Source organism: Globicephala melas, chromosome 14 (genome assembly GCF_963455315.2).
Source record: "Globicephala melas chromosome 14, mGloMel1.2, whole genome shotgun sequence".
In the NCBI taxonomy this organism is placed as follows: domain Eukaryota; kingdom Metazoa; phylum Chordata; class Mammalia; order Artiodactyla; family Delphinidae; genus Globicephala; species Globicephala melas.
The window spans coordinates 67,656,854-67,671,795 of record NC_083327.1 but is presented as its reverse complement, the minus strand read 5'-3'; the positions used below and the strand labels follow the sequence as shown (position 1 = coordinate 67,671,795).

The 14,942-nt window shown below is 35.8% G+C and overlaps 2 protein-coding genes across 9 annotated transcripts in view; one reads left to right on the top strand and one right to left on the bottom strand.

Moving 5' to 3' along the window:
• The window catches only part of FUCA2 (alpha-L-fucosidase 2), a 57,657-nt gene that overhangs the window by 14,486 nt on the left and 28,229 nt on the right, over positions 1–14,942 (top strand). For 2 of the 8 annotated variants that reach the window (XR_004038757.2, XR_009558754.2), the window contains exons 6-8: positions 5,202–5,310; positions 6,549–6,648; positions 13,129–13,283. Coding sequence is in view for 3 of the 8 variants with exons in the window: in XM_030853296.2 (XP_030709156.1) it covers positions 5,202–5,310; positions 6,549–6,648; positions 13,129–13,199 (280 nt within the window). In the remaining 5 variants the exon portion in view is untranslated. Of the gene's footprint in view, positions 1–5,201; positions 5,311–6,548; positions 7,497–9,456; positions 10,428–13,128; positions 13,365–14,942 lie in introns of those variants that run through there. The other 6 variants (XR_004038758.2, XR_009558755.2, XM_030853296.2 and 3 more) reach the window with 6 other exon arrangements.
• Positions 11,364–14,942, bottom strand: part of PEX3 (peroxisomal biogenesis factor 3) — a 37,127-nt gene continuing 33,548 nt past the window's right edge. Inside the window, exons 11-12 of the mRNA XM_060283627.1 lie at positions 14,714–14,810; positions 11,364–12,332 (exon numbers count right to left, since the gene is read on the bottom strand). Of these exons, the coding sequence (XP_060139610.1) occupies positions 12,249–12,332; positions 14,714–14,810 (181 nt within the window). The 3' untranslated portion in view covers positions 11,364–12,248. The remainder of the gene's footprint in view (positions 12,333–14,713; positions 14,811–14,942) is intronic.

Below are 14,942 nucleotides of genomic sequence, written 5' to 3'. Positions count from 1 at the left end.
CCACCTCCTCAAAGAGGTCTTCCTTGACTATTCTATTTATTTTTATTTTTTTGCATGTAGACTTTCTTCTTTATTGCTGTACACCCAGAACTTAAAAGAGTTCCAGGTATATTGTAGTCACAAATAGATAATTTTTGAATAAATGAACACATTTTAAAATTTAGGGGTCACGTAATTTCCAGCAATGCCATTGGTTTAAGAAATTAAAACTGCTTCAGATTACCAAATGTGAGAGTGATTATGATTTCTAACATGGCTCAAAATAATTTTTTAAAATTTGAAGTTTGTCTCCAAATCAGTAAGGAATCAGTCTAGAGAATCAGAAGGTCTATGATTTTTTCTGTTTTCTTCATCACTGATTTACCTTGAGAACAAGTTGTCTATTCCTTTTAAGAAAGTAAGTTTAGTGAAGATTTAAATTAATGTGACAGAATGTACAGATATTTAATTTGAGGTTAGTATAAACACAGAGGACCCAAAGAATCCCCTAACAATCCTCTGATCTTCTTTTTTCTTTTTTAACATCTTTATTGGGGTATAATTGCTTTACAATGGTGTGTTAGTTTCTGCTTTATAACAAAGTGAATCAGTTATACATATACATATATCCCCATATCTCTTCCCTCTTGCATCTCCCTCCCTCCCACCCTCCCTATCCCACCCCTCTAGGTGGTCACAAAGCACCGAGCTGATCTCCCTGTGCTATGCGGCTGCTTCCCAGTAGCTATGGATTTTACATTTGGTAGTGTATATATGTCCATGCCACTCTCTCACTTTGTCACAGCTGACCCTTCCCCCTCCCTGTGTCCTCAAATCCATTCTCTAGTAGATCTGCATCTTTATTCCCGTCTTGCCCCTAGGTTCTTCATGACCTTTTTTTTTTTTAGATTCCATATATATGTGTTAGCATACGGTATTTGTTTTTCTCTTTCTGACTTACTTCACTCTGTATGACAGTCTCTAGTTCCGTCCACCTCACTACAAATAACTCAATTTCATTTCTTTCTATGGCTGAGTAATATTCCATTGTATATATATGCCACATCTTCTTTATCCATTTATCTGTCGATGGACACTTAGGTTGCTTCCATGTCCTAGCTATTGTAAACAGAGCTGCAATGAACATTGTGGTACATGACTCTTTTTGAATTATGGTTTTCTCAGGGTATATGCTCAGTAGTGGGATTGCTGGGTCGTATGGTAGTTCTATTTGTAGTTTTTTAAGGAACCTCCATACTGTTCTCCATAGTGGCTGTATCCATTTACATTCCCACCAACAGTGTATGAGGGTCCCCTTTTCTCCACACCCTCTCCAGTATTTATTGTTTGTAGATTTTTTGATGATGGCCTTTCTGACTGGTGTGAGTTGACATCGTATGGTAGTTTTGATTTCCATTTCTCTAATGATTAATGATGTTGAGCATTCTTTCATGTGTTTGTTGGCAATCTGTATATCTTCTTTGGAGAAATGTCTATTTAGGTCTTCTGCCCATTTTTGGATTGGGTTGTTTCTTTTTTTGATATTGAGCTGCATGAGCTGCTTGTAAATTCTGGAGATCAATCCTTTGTCAGTTGTTTCATTTGCAAATATTTTCTTCCATTCTGACGGTTGTCTTTTCGTCTTGTTTATGGTTTCCTTTGCTGTGCAAGAGCTTTGAAGTTTTAGGTCCCATTTGTTTATTTTTGTTTTTATTTCCATTTCTCTGGGAGGTGGGTCAAAAAGGATCTTGCTGTGAATTATGTCATAGTGTGTTCTGCCTACGTTTTCCTCTAAGAGTTTGATAGTGTCTGGCCTTACATTTAGGTCTTTAATCCCTTTGAGTTTATTTTTGTTTATGGTGTTAGGGAGTGTTCTAATTTCATTCTTTTACATGTAGCTGTCCAGTTTTCCCAGCACCACTTATTGAAGAGGCTGTCTTTTCTCCATTTTATATTCTTGCCTCCTTTATCAAAGATAAGGTGACCATATGTGCGTGGGTTTATCTCTGGGCTTTCAATCCTGTTCCATTGATCTATATTTCTGTTTTTGTGCCAGTACCATACTGTCTTGATTACTGTAGCTTTGTAGTATAGTCTGAAGTCAGGGAGCCTGATTCCTCCAGCTCTGCTTTTCTTTCTCAAGATTGCTTTGGCTATTCGGGGTCTTTTGTGTTTCCATACAAATTGTGAAATTTTTCATTCTAGTTCTGTGAAAAATGCCAGTGGTAGTTTGACAGGGATTGCATTGAATCTGTAGATTGCTTTGGGTAGTATAGTCATTTTCACAGTGTTGATTCTTCCAATCCAAGAACATGGTATATCTCTCCATCATCTTTAATTTCTTTCATCAGTGTCTTATAATTTTCTGCATACAGGTCTTTTGTCTCCTTAGGTAGGTTTATTCCTAGGTGTTTTATTCTGTTTCTTGCAATGGTAAATGGGAGTGTTTTCTTAATTTCACTTTCAGATTTTTCATCATTAGTGTATAAGAATGCAAGAGATTTCTGTGCATTAATTTTGTATCCTGCTACTTTACCAAATTCATTGATTAGCTCTAGTAGTTTTCTGGTAGCATCTTTAGGATTCTCTATGTATAGTATCATGTCATCTGCAAACAGTGACAGCTTTACTTCTTCTTTTCCGATTTGGATGTCTTTTCTTTCTTTCTCTTCTCTGATTGCTGTGGCTAAAACTTCCAAAACTATGTTGAATAATAGTGGTGAGAGTGGGCAACCTTGTCTTGTTCCTGATCTTAGTGGAAATGGTTTCAGTTTTTCACCTTTGAGGATGATGTTGGCTGTGGGTTTGTCATATATGGTCTTTATTATGTTGAGGTAAGTTCCTTCTATGTGTACTTTGTAGAGGGTCTTTATAATAAATGGTTGTTGAATTTTTCCCAAAGCTTTCTCTGCATCTACTGAGATGATCATATGGTTTTTTCTCCTTCAGTTTGTTAATATGGTGTATCACATTGATTGATTTGCATATATTGAAGAATCCTTGCATTCCTGGGATAAACCCCACTTGATCATGGTGTTTGATCCTTTTGATGTGCTGTTGGATTCTGTTTGCTAGTATTTTGTTGAGGATTTTTGCATCTATGTTCACCAGTGATATTGGTCTGTAGTTTTCTTTTTTGACTATTTTATTTAAAAGAACACCTAGATCCCTTTTTGCCAACGTAGTGTTGACCTAAAATAGACTGCCAGTTATTTCTCCAGCAAAAGTGGGTTTATTTGTGATCAGCAAGGAATTGTAATTTGGGGTCTGCAAACATGGCAAGCCACATGTAAGTCCCTGCATAGCAAGGGAAGGAGAACTCATTTACTGGGGGGAAAAGGAAGCTGGGAAAGCTATAGTAAATGAAGAGTTCATGGCTTTTCATTGGCTGAGTTGTTGCCAGGTAATAAGAGGAGCCTTCCTACTTCATGTGGGCTCTGCTATTGTTGCAGGGCATGGGAGCTCCCCTCTCTGGTCTCCTGACTCTATTTTAATTGAGCTTCCTGTTTATCAATTTTCACACAGGCATGCTCTATTCTTCTTACTGGGCTTCAGTTTTCTCCATAACATTTAATCATCATCTGACATACATTTTTTTGCTCATTCTAATTTTCTCCACTACATGTAAGCTCCATGAGGACAGGGACTGTGTTCAATGCTATGTCTCCAGCTCTGAAACAGTGATTAACATTTTAAGATGTCAATAAATATTTGTCAAATAATTGAGTGAAAAAATAAATGAATTCTGTTTTCTTTGTCTAGACCTTACTCTTCTCACCTTTTCCCTTTTGCTCACATTCATCCTTTAAGTTTCAGATTAAATGTCATTTTCTTGCTAATGGTATAACGTAAAAACATGCCTTTGTTATAATCTTTCAACTTCCTCTTCTTTCATAGTGCTTATAAAAATTCACCCTTCTATATTATTTGTGTGATTATTTGATGTCTCTCTCCCTCTCTCTAGTCTAAGCTTTACAAGAACAAGAACTAAGTGTGTTTTGTTTTCTATTGTATCCTTAACACCAAGCACGGTACTGGGCCCAGCATTGACAGATACATACCTGTTGAATGAAGGAGTATGAAGATTTGATCATCAGGTGGAAAGCCATCTATTCTTGCATCTTATGCTCTTTGCTCACATTCCCCCACCTGTTTCCAGCTCCATGAGAAAAGTCTGATGAAGAAGAGTAGTACTAGAAAAATCTCGGTTCCAAGAACTTCCTTTTAGCACTGGGGAAGTGGGGAAGACAGGTGCTGTGATAATTGTGATTTATAATAAGAAATATATATTTGGTCTTTTTCTGTTTCTGGCACAGAGCTCCTAAAACTCTTGGAATTTCCTAAGCGATGAGAGCCATAAAGGTGTCTTTTGTTATGTCAGTGAGGTGATTTTGGACACTACCAAAGGATGAGGGCTGGTTGCCAGGAGACCCGACCATGTTATTAGAGGGTTGGAACTTTCAGTCCCACCCATGGCCTCCAGGGAGGGGTGAGAGGGTGGAGGTTGAACCAATCATCAGTGGTCATTGATTTAATTAATAATGACTAATGAAGCCTCCATAAAAATCCCAAGGATGAGGTTTAGAGAACTTCTTGATTGGTGGAGGTACAGGGAGAGTGGAGCACCTGGAGAGGGCATGGAAGCTCCCTGCCCCTTCCCCCATACCTTGCCCTGTGCATCTCTTCCATCTGGCTGTTCCTGAGATATATCCTTTTATAATAGACCTGTAATACAGGAAGTAAAATGTTTCTGTAAATTCTGTGAGCTGCTCTAGAAAATTAGTTGAACTCAAGGAGGGGGTCGTAGGAAGCTCCAATCTATAGCCTGTGGGTCAGAAGCCCAGGTGACAATCTGGACTTGTGACTGGTGTCTGAATTTGGGGAGGGGGCAGTCTTGTAGGACTAAACCCTTAACCTGTAGAATCTGACACTATATCTGGGTAGATGGTGTCAGAATTGAGTTGAATTGTAGGACACCCAGTTAGTGTCCGAGAATTGCTTGGTGGTGTGGGGAACTTCTCCCCACTCCACACACATACACGGGAATTGGGATCAGAACCCTTCTGGTGCTTTTTATGCTACCATCAGGCTAGTTTTCCTTCACTCTATTAATAAAAACATTGGTAAATATTTACTGAATGGAAGTATCTCTGTAAAATAATTCTAGACCTGACCCATAAATAATGAGAAATATTACTATGCTTTTATTCCCTTTTAACCAGGTACACGTCCAAACCTAAAAACAAATTGGTCTATGCCATGTTTCTCAAATGGCCCACATCAGGACAGCTGTTTCTTGGTCAGCCCAAAGCTACTCTGGGGGCAACAGAGGTAAGAGGGAATTTTGTCTTTATGGTTCCTTTAACTTGCTGCCTAGAATAACCTGATGAAGACATAACTTTTAACTTCAGGGTGAGCCTTATATGTGTTCCTCTTATACCTCATAAGAGTAATTTAAAAATGGACTTCATCAATGGCAATGTTTGGCAAAAACCTTTGAAAGTTTTCTTTCATTTCCCAGAAAACCAAACCTATAAAACAGCTATATTATCTCCATGCATATCAATTAAAATATCTTCTTCACAGTCATTCTATGTTGTTCAGGCTCACTGCATGCATCCAAAATGAATCTTTTCGTAAAACTGCAGTCCAGATTCTTCCCCTGACATCCCACCCCAGAACACATCTGAATAACTATGAGATGTCATGGCCCTACCATTTCAAGTTCACAAAAAACTGGGGGAAAATTAAAGGTTAATCTCACAGTTTCAACCATCAGCTCTGGCATCGAGTTCACTTTGATATATTTTATAGATTATTTTTAAGAAACTGAAAATTTTCTGGGATATGAATTGTCCAAATGCTTTTCCTTGCATCATTTTTCCATATTTCATTTCTAACACTTATGGCCAATCAGGCAGAAAAGGAGATGAGTTCAGATCTGATGTTTAATTACAGCTTAGTGTCCTGGGCATGACATTATCTTTTTATTTTATTTATGTTCTCTTTGGCTGCCATCAATAGTGTTATTTGAAAGTTCACGGGTTTTGTTTTTATGTTACTCTACATGATAAGCAAAGTTTTCTGGTTCAAAATAACCACAGATATATAGAAAACTACTTATTGAAATTCACCTTGTATAAGATGAAGAATATAGAACATTTACAGTAATAATTGATCACACTTAGGTATTGTTGATTAGTGGAAGTTATTGGAACATCTTGGGGGGAATGGTGGCTGGATAAGGAAGCTGAGCCTTTCTTCAAACATTCTGTGTGAGAACTGGGCAGGCCTTAGTCGTGCAGATTGGTTTGAGAATAATTTTCTCTACTCTGACACTATTCAATCTTTACAATTCTTCCCCAAATCCTGCACACTTTTAAGAGTAATATGGGAGCAAGACAGATGTATACACTCATTTTAAAACAGCTTGTAATCCACTAAATAAAAGTAAAAAATGAATCTTCTGTCCACATTGCTTTTTAAGAGATATCAACCACTCCTTCCGAATAAAGTGAGGGAGTCAGAGATACACTTGGAGACATTTGTGTGTATGTTTTTAATTTCAGGTTGAACTACTGGGACATGGACAGCCACTTCAATGGACTCCTTTGGAGCAAAATGGCATCATGGTAGAACTGCCTCAGCTAACTGTTCATCAGATGCCCTGTAAGTGGGGCTGGGCTCTAGCACTAACTAATGTGACCTGATTTGCAGTAGAGTGCTTCCTGATGCAGTTATATCTAAGACTAGAATGTATCAGGTTTCTATAATTGTAGCACACAGAGAAAGCAAATGTAAAATTGGCCCAGAATTTCCTAAATTACTCACATAACTGGTTTAACTCTCCAGTGCACTTTGCTATTGACGTCCCTTCACACTGAATTTATTTCCACGTGTGATTCAGAGGTGGGGATTTTGTTTCAGAGTAGTGAGGAATTGGTGGTGTTAAGGACTGAGTTGTGTCTTCTGCCAAATTCACATGTTGAAGCCCTAAGCCCCAATGTGATTGTATTTGGAGATTTTAAAGAAGTAACTAAGGTTAAATGAAGTCATAAGAGTGGGACCTTAATCCAATATGACTGGAGTCCTTATAAGAAGAGGAAGAGCACGGATGCAAGCATATGGAGGAAAGACCATGTAAGGATGCAGTGAGAAGGTAGCCATCTGCAAGCCAAGGACAGAGGCCTCAAGAGAAACCAAACCTGCTGACACCTTGATCTTTCAGCCTTCAGAACTGTGAGAAAATAAATTACTGTTGTTTAAGCCATCCTATTTGTGGTATTTATTATGGCAACCCTAGCCGACTAATAGAGGTTCATAGGTATATAATAAATTTGGCTTAATATTTTATTTCCAATGCTTACAGTAATTTTCTTTTTATAAAAAAAATTTGTCTTTTTTTCCCTCTTGGTAATAAAACTGATATGTTCACTATAGATATTTAAAATTATACAGAAATGCTTAAAGGCAAAATCACTGTTAAGATCACCACTACTAATATTTTAGTATGTATTCTTCCACGTTTTTCTTTGGCAGGGGGAGGTGAGTGTGTGGGATTGGAGGTATGGGCCTATTTTTGTGGGTGGGCTAATTTGAGGACCAATTTAAATTAATAAATTTACTTCCTGTATATGCTTTTAAGCAAATTGAAGTTGAACAGCTAGCTGAAAATTAGGACGTCTATTCAGATCTTTCCTAAGAATGAAGCAAAAATAATACTGATGTAAATTTAAAGAAACACTGATTAAAGAACTCACTCCCCTTAACAAAAGATGTTCCACATGGCTAGATCTTTATTTGAAGTGCTACAGGCTTCATTTTGTCATATCAATCAAATGTGGACATCTCATTGTTCCCTATAAATGCTTCAAGTAGACAGGGAAATAAAATACTATTCATATTTATTTTCTAAAATCATCTTGAAGTTGAAAATCTTAAAAAAAATTATTCATTGCTGAAGTTTCTACAACTATCAAAATTTTGAAACCATGCCAAAGTATTTACATGAGTAAGTACTTTAAGAGTTCTAAATCCCAAGTAACATTTTATTAGAGGTCCAAAGACAGATTTACATGATCCCAAACACTAGACTAAGGAAAAACAAAAAAAGGAAAAAAGCCCTCAAACCCAAATAAACAGGGTTAGAAGAATCTTAACATAAAAGTGAGGTCATCTGTTTGTTTGAAGAAAGTTTTTTTTTTTTTTGCGGTACACGGGCTTCTCACTGTTGTGGCCTCTCCCGTTGCGGAGCACAGACTCTCAACCACTGCGCCACCAGGGAAGCCCTGAAGAAAGTATTTTTGAGACTAAAAACCTGTCAATCATTTAAATTCCTACCCTGTCCATCTTGACCTTTACAAATAGAGGGAAAATGGAACTATTTAAGCAAATTATAGTTAGGTATAGGGTTTAGTTAATGGGTAGCTGTGAGGGAGCTAAATGATAAAATACAGCTCAGCATTCAGAGGTGCTGATAAAATGCTTTGCTAATAACCAGACATTATATATGAAACAGAATGAGACACCAAATTTAAGTTTATTTAAGGTATATCTTGCTTATATGTGAAATATACTATGAGTGGGACTCATAACAAGCATTTTAAAATATTCCATCAAATTCTTAGCATTATCATTGGTATGGAGGGCAGGAATTATAGTAAGGATAATTAAAAACCAGAGCTCTTATTACCTATTTTAGCCAATAGTCCTTAACCCCCCAAGCAATTGTGCCTTTTCCCAGAGTTACTAAATAGGCACAAAATTGACTTGTTTTGAATTTCAGTAACTTTGGATTTTTCTTTAATGATGAGAAATATTGAAGGCAAGCAAAGCTAGATTATTAGACTGAATGATTTAGACATTGATATCATTTAAAATATGGATATCACTTTAATAAGACTCTCATTTTCTTATGAGTGCCACATTGAAGCAACACAATTACTTTAAAAGGTCAGGCTAATCAAATAAATATGAATTAGGACAATAGAAAACAAGACAGATGTTTTGCCTTCTGTTCATTTCAACTTTGTAAGTAAAAGACCTGGTTAGATGAAAACCTTCCTAACTTGCAAAAAAATAAATAATTGTTCATATCAGATTTTTATATATATACAGTAACCAACACATTTATGCAAGTTTGAAGGAGAAAGTAGAAGCTGTTTTAAGTAATCTCCATTTACCCAACTCACTAGATTAACGGATGCTCTCCATTTTCTTGGAAAAGCATACTGATTGACGCCCAGGCAAGCTGCAGGCTTTCAGTTAGTAGGCTTCTGTCTGGCACATGCTTCACCTTGATTTTCACTTGCTGCAATATATGTTTACCAAGGGTTAGTTGAGTTCGTTACTGTTATGGGTTGAATAGTGTTCCCCAGTAATTCACGTCTACCCAAAAGCTCAGAATATGATCTTGGAAGTAGTGTCTCTGCAGATGCAATTAAAGTAAATATTGAAGTAAGATCATACTGGATGCAGGGGTCACAAGCATGTAAAAGATGACCATATGGAGACAGAAGCAGAGACTACGCTGCTACAAAGCCAAGGAATTCTTGGGGCCACCAGAAGCTGGAAGAGTCAAGGAAGGACTGGAGGGATTCTTCCTGAGAGTCTTCAGAGGGAGCATGGCCCTGCTGACACCTTAATTTTGGATTTCTAAGCACCAGAATGGTGAGAGAATAAATTTCTATTGTTTAAGCCACACAGTTAGTGGTAATTTGTTATGGCAGTTCTAGGAAACTACTATAGTTACCAAACTGATTATGCCAGTAGAACTTTTTATCATGTTGCATAAGCAGATGAAATGAGTGTGAACAGTTATAGTTTCTGTGAAAACCAAGTTGAATACTTTGGAAAAACTAGATAAACATATGTTGCCTTTTTTTTTTTTCCAATTTAAATGTACTGGTTAATTAATTGTGGGTAAAACAGTTGTAAAAGGACTTCCCTGGTGGCACAGTTGTTAAGAATCCACCTGCCAATGCAGGGAACACAGGTTTGATTCCTGGTCTGGGAAGATCCCACATGCCATGGAGCAACTAAGCCCGTGTGCCACAACTACTGAGCCTGAGCTCTAGAGCCCGCGAGTCACAACTACTGAAGCCCGCACGCCTAAAGCCCGTGCTCTGCAACAAGAGAAGCCACTGCAAAGAGAAGCCCGCGCCCTGCAATGAAGAGTAGCCCCCGCTCGCCACAACTAGAGAAAGCCTGCGCGCAGCAACGAAGACCCAACGCAGCCAAAAAAAAAAAAAAAAAGTTGTAAAAGACTGAAGGGAAATATAGTAAAAATCTACAAGAATTCTGTACCCCTGGTTTACAACTATATAATGTTAATACATGTGATCTGTATAAGAAAGACAATTAGAGAACCCTTAGAAGCAGACCTACACTGAAAAGGTAGAAAAGACATGGGTCCTACATTCAATAACTGGCAAATAAAGATTATTTATATTTTAAGTTAAAATATCTAAGAATACATGTGTTATTTTTTAAATGATACCCTGCTTTAAATGACTTCTTGGATTAACCAAACAACTAAGGGTCCCAGATAAAAGGGCTCCTACTGTACAATTAGAAGACAAATTTATAATGTCTAAGTCCAATTAACTTTAAATACATGTGGTTTTTACCTTGTCATCTCTAAAACTGCTACAACTCTACAGAGGTAGATGATTCCAGGTGATAATTTTCAGATGATCAGCTTTCTATCCTTAACAAGGCTGCACCTGTTCATTCTCAAAATTTCCTTGGATGAAATCCTGGGTTAATATTGCTGGAAGAGATGCATGCCCTATTACACACACATTTACTAATTTTCCAAAATATAGTTTTTCCACCACCCTATTAGAAATAACATCATTATATTCTGTCAAATTTTGAAAAGAAGCATTTGCTCTCCTCTCCACTTTTACATCTGTTTTTTCTGTTTTTTTTGTTTTGTTTTTTGTTTTTTTAAAAAAATATTCTAGGCATAGATTCCCTAGTGGTTGGCTTCAGGCCTAACCTGGCCTTAGAAGAGACTTCACAATTCATTTTCTACCTTCTACTATTTAGCTATATGTTATATGTTAGAGAAATAAAACAACATAAAATGATGCTACTGAAAATATTCTTATGCTACTGAAAATATATCTAATATAATGACGATCATGATTCATTTATTTCTGCTCTAATTACCCATATAAAGAACTATAGATTTACTAGAACAATGAATTATTTCTTTTCAGAAGGAAATGCTATTTATTTTTTCTAAACAAATAAGTTAAAAGAAAGCAACAATTACCAGTTAAAATGAAACTTGAAAACTAGTGTAATCTCCAAAAATAACAGCAAAAATGCTATGGGACAAATAAATTAATAGTTGTAAAGTATTAACTCAATAAAACCATATTTTACTAAAATACTTTATTGCAATAAGATTCACTGTTCAAAATCAATACAAAGTTATTAAAATTATTTACAAAAAATGAATGAAACTATGTACAGTAGTTAATCATAGCTGTGAGTAAACGGCATCAACACAATTTTTGCCCCTAAATCAATATGTAGTTTCCTAAGGATTGTTAACAACAGTAAAGAAAAAAATTGCTGATCATAGTTGTTCCCTATTTTTTTCTGGCCGTGCCATGCGGCATGCAAAATCTTAGTTCCCCCGACCAGGGATCAGGGATCGAACCCGTTCCCCCTGCAGGAGAAGCAGGGAGTTTTAACCACTGGACTGCCAGGGAAGTCCAGATCACAGTTGCTAAATTAACTGATTTCTCTAAAAAAACGAAGTCTTCAATCAGGTATATTTAAGACAAATAACTTATCCCTTTGAATACTAACTGGAAGTCTGATTCACTCCTGTATACTGTAGTCCAGAGAACTTAATGATTAAATAGCATTATTTTCCAGACTTCACACCTACTTCCCAAACAGATTTTACCTCAGTATTAATGTCAAAGTATACTGAATTTCCTATTATATAAAAGAAGTATCTACATTAATCAGTTTGGAACTAATATCCATGGTGTAACAAATTATTAACAATTCTGACATTTGCCCTGTGTACACTCAAATATGCCCACAAAAACCAGTTTGTTGATGACTTTAAAAAAATATATTAAGATGCCAAATAAATCTATTTTATTATGAAATGAAGACTTTGATTATGAATATATTTTTATTAGACATTTCAGTACCAAATCATTACCCTCTATATAGTTGATTTATTCAGTGTATTTTTTAAAGCAAATGAATTCCACTGTAGTTCTTCCTGAAGGAAAAAATCATTTCTCCAGTTGTTGAGGAGTACTAAAGGCCTCATACACATTAGCAGCGAAGTCTTTCACTTGCTCCATCATTAACAGATCCTAGCAAAGACGACAATAAAACATTACAGTTTATAAAAAGAACAGATAATCAGAATTCATTTCTGTAATCAAGCAACAAAGTTAGCTCTAAGTTTTGTGGCATTAAGGCCAAAAAGAAAATCATTTAATGAAAGAAGTAGTTTTTCTTATAATAAATTCCTGGAGATGTTTATTGTTTAAGTTCTTACGTGAGAGATAGTGGATATGATAAGTATTCAAGTGTGGCTTAGAGAAGACGACCCAAAATAGTCTTCAAATGGATTTCTGTGTGTGTCAAGTGCTAGAAGAGTATCTGTTGAATAAATGATTACAACACTATACAAGTCTAAAGGTACTTTTGCTGGAAGCTGACATGACATGATTGAGGTATATTACTTTCTAACATAGAATATATGTAGTATATCATATATTACATATACACACATACATAATCACACATATACACCTGAGAACAGGGGTTCTTAAGGGATCTGTGAATGTAGATAAGGAAAAAATTACATCTTTATTTTCATTAACCTTCAACTAAAATCTAGCATTTCCTTCAGTTATGAATGTAAGCAACAAACTGATAGTAGCAGCAGAACCTCTGAATTTGCCTTTAGTAGAAATCAGACATTTTTACATCATATGATAGACAGCTGTGGAAGTTACATGGAGTGCCATTACATCTTGTTATTTAATGCATGAACAAAGAAGCAATATTGCTATATCGTAAATCTGATTTTTAAAAGTATTTTAAAACTGTATGCAATTGGTTTTCTTTAAAACCTACGTATTTTACAATATGCATTTATAGGCATTATTCTGAGGAGGCGTCCACAGGCTTCTCCAGATAGTGAAAGGATCTATGACAACAGAAACCATTAAGTGCCCTGTGAGCAGCAGAGAAACAAGAAGTGAACCTATCCTTTGTGTTCTCTCCTAAGCATCAGAAAACCCAAGTGAGCTTAGGTAAGTCTTGTTCTCACAAATTCAAGGTTAAATTCTCTGAATACCACGTGGCATTTTAACTCATAGAAATCATAGTTAAAAAAATTGGTGGAAGTCTTGTCAATTAATGGTCTAGTTTATAAACTCAATCTACATCCAGTCACACTAAGAAAATTTACTAAGCATTAGTATCAATGATGTTTTTACTAGGTTGAAACCTTTTGTCTTCATTCTCAATTATACAGACTTTAATTAATGTAGAACATAAATTACTTAAGCACCAGAGCTGGTGTCGTATTACGCTTAGCTGTATTTCCCACTTGTCAAGATGAACAGCTTACTGATGAAGCCAGAGACTTCATGAAAATGGAGAAAGATAAAGGTTTAAATGCCAGAAGTTATAACTTTTTTTCTCACACTAATATACATGTAAAAATTAAAAAAAATAAACAGAAAATTTAAAACTAAGTTTTTAATTAAGATTTTTTGAGCTTAAATTAAGCTTAAAATTAAGTGAAATGAGATCAGCCTTATTCATTCTTTCTTCTGAAATATGAATGGCTAATTCTCATGGGTGAGAGGATGACACAGAAGACTGAAGGAGTGAGGAAAAGTAGCATGCTAAGGACAAGCTAATGACACTATACAGAGAAAGGAAGAATTACAACCCATAGTCTCAGGACTCTTCATGTCCTCAAGTAGAAATCCACAGAGATAAACGATACTGAGAAGATGCCATCTTTACACTTAGGCCTAGGGTCTCTTTGCACTGCACATTATGGCAGTGGTTTGGAACTGAGGTGTATTGCAGGTAATTTATTACTTGTTGTACAGTTTCCAAGTTTGCAAGTGACTTGGAAAAAAACCTATGGATTCAAAGTTGTCCTTTTAATAAAATTAGTCTTACTCAATGTATTCTAAAATGCTTTCCTAAGAAAGGAGATGGAGTTATAGGTAGTCTAATGAAAAATTTAAATAACCTACTGAGTATGCAGTTTTTAATGAGCAGATTATTGGTGCACTATTAATTGTTGTATTTATTAGCTATTAAGATGCTTTACCTTTCCCATAAAAATTTTCAATTTTTCCTCAAAATGCGAGGAACTAGTTCGCTGATTTGCCTCAAGGCTCAACTTTTCTACTAGCACAGCTTAATGCAAAACAGTAACACTGTAAATTCAACTGACCACTAGAATGTATTTGGACTAAAATGTAGTCTGTCTAACACATGTTGGACTATAACATGGAGAAAGGTATTCCCAACCTCATAAAAGTGCCATGATACATTATTACTCTCATGGGTCATGCTACCATACTCTACATGTGGTTTCAAGTTTTTGGTTTCTTTGAACAAATATCATAGAAGAGAAATGTAATTTTATGTTGGACAAATAGGATCACAACCAAGAGTACAGTCTGTTTTTAATAATACCCCCAAGCTTTCCTCTTACCTGAACAAAATGACTAGGTGTTTCACTGCAAACTGAATGGATCTGTCCATTTATTATTGGAATTATCTTAGCTAAAGGCAGGCTGACACTGGAAAGACTGAAAAATCATCACAGTAATAATTATTTTCTTAAATTATCTTATAGGAACTTAATATTTTAATTATAAAAGTAATAGTCATTGAAAAGTACTTATAGAAATGTATTAATAAGAAAATATAAACCACATATA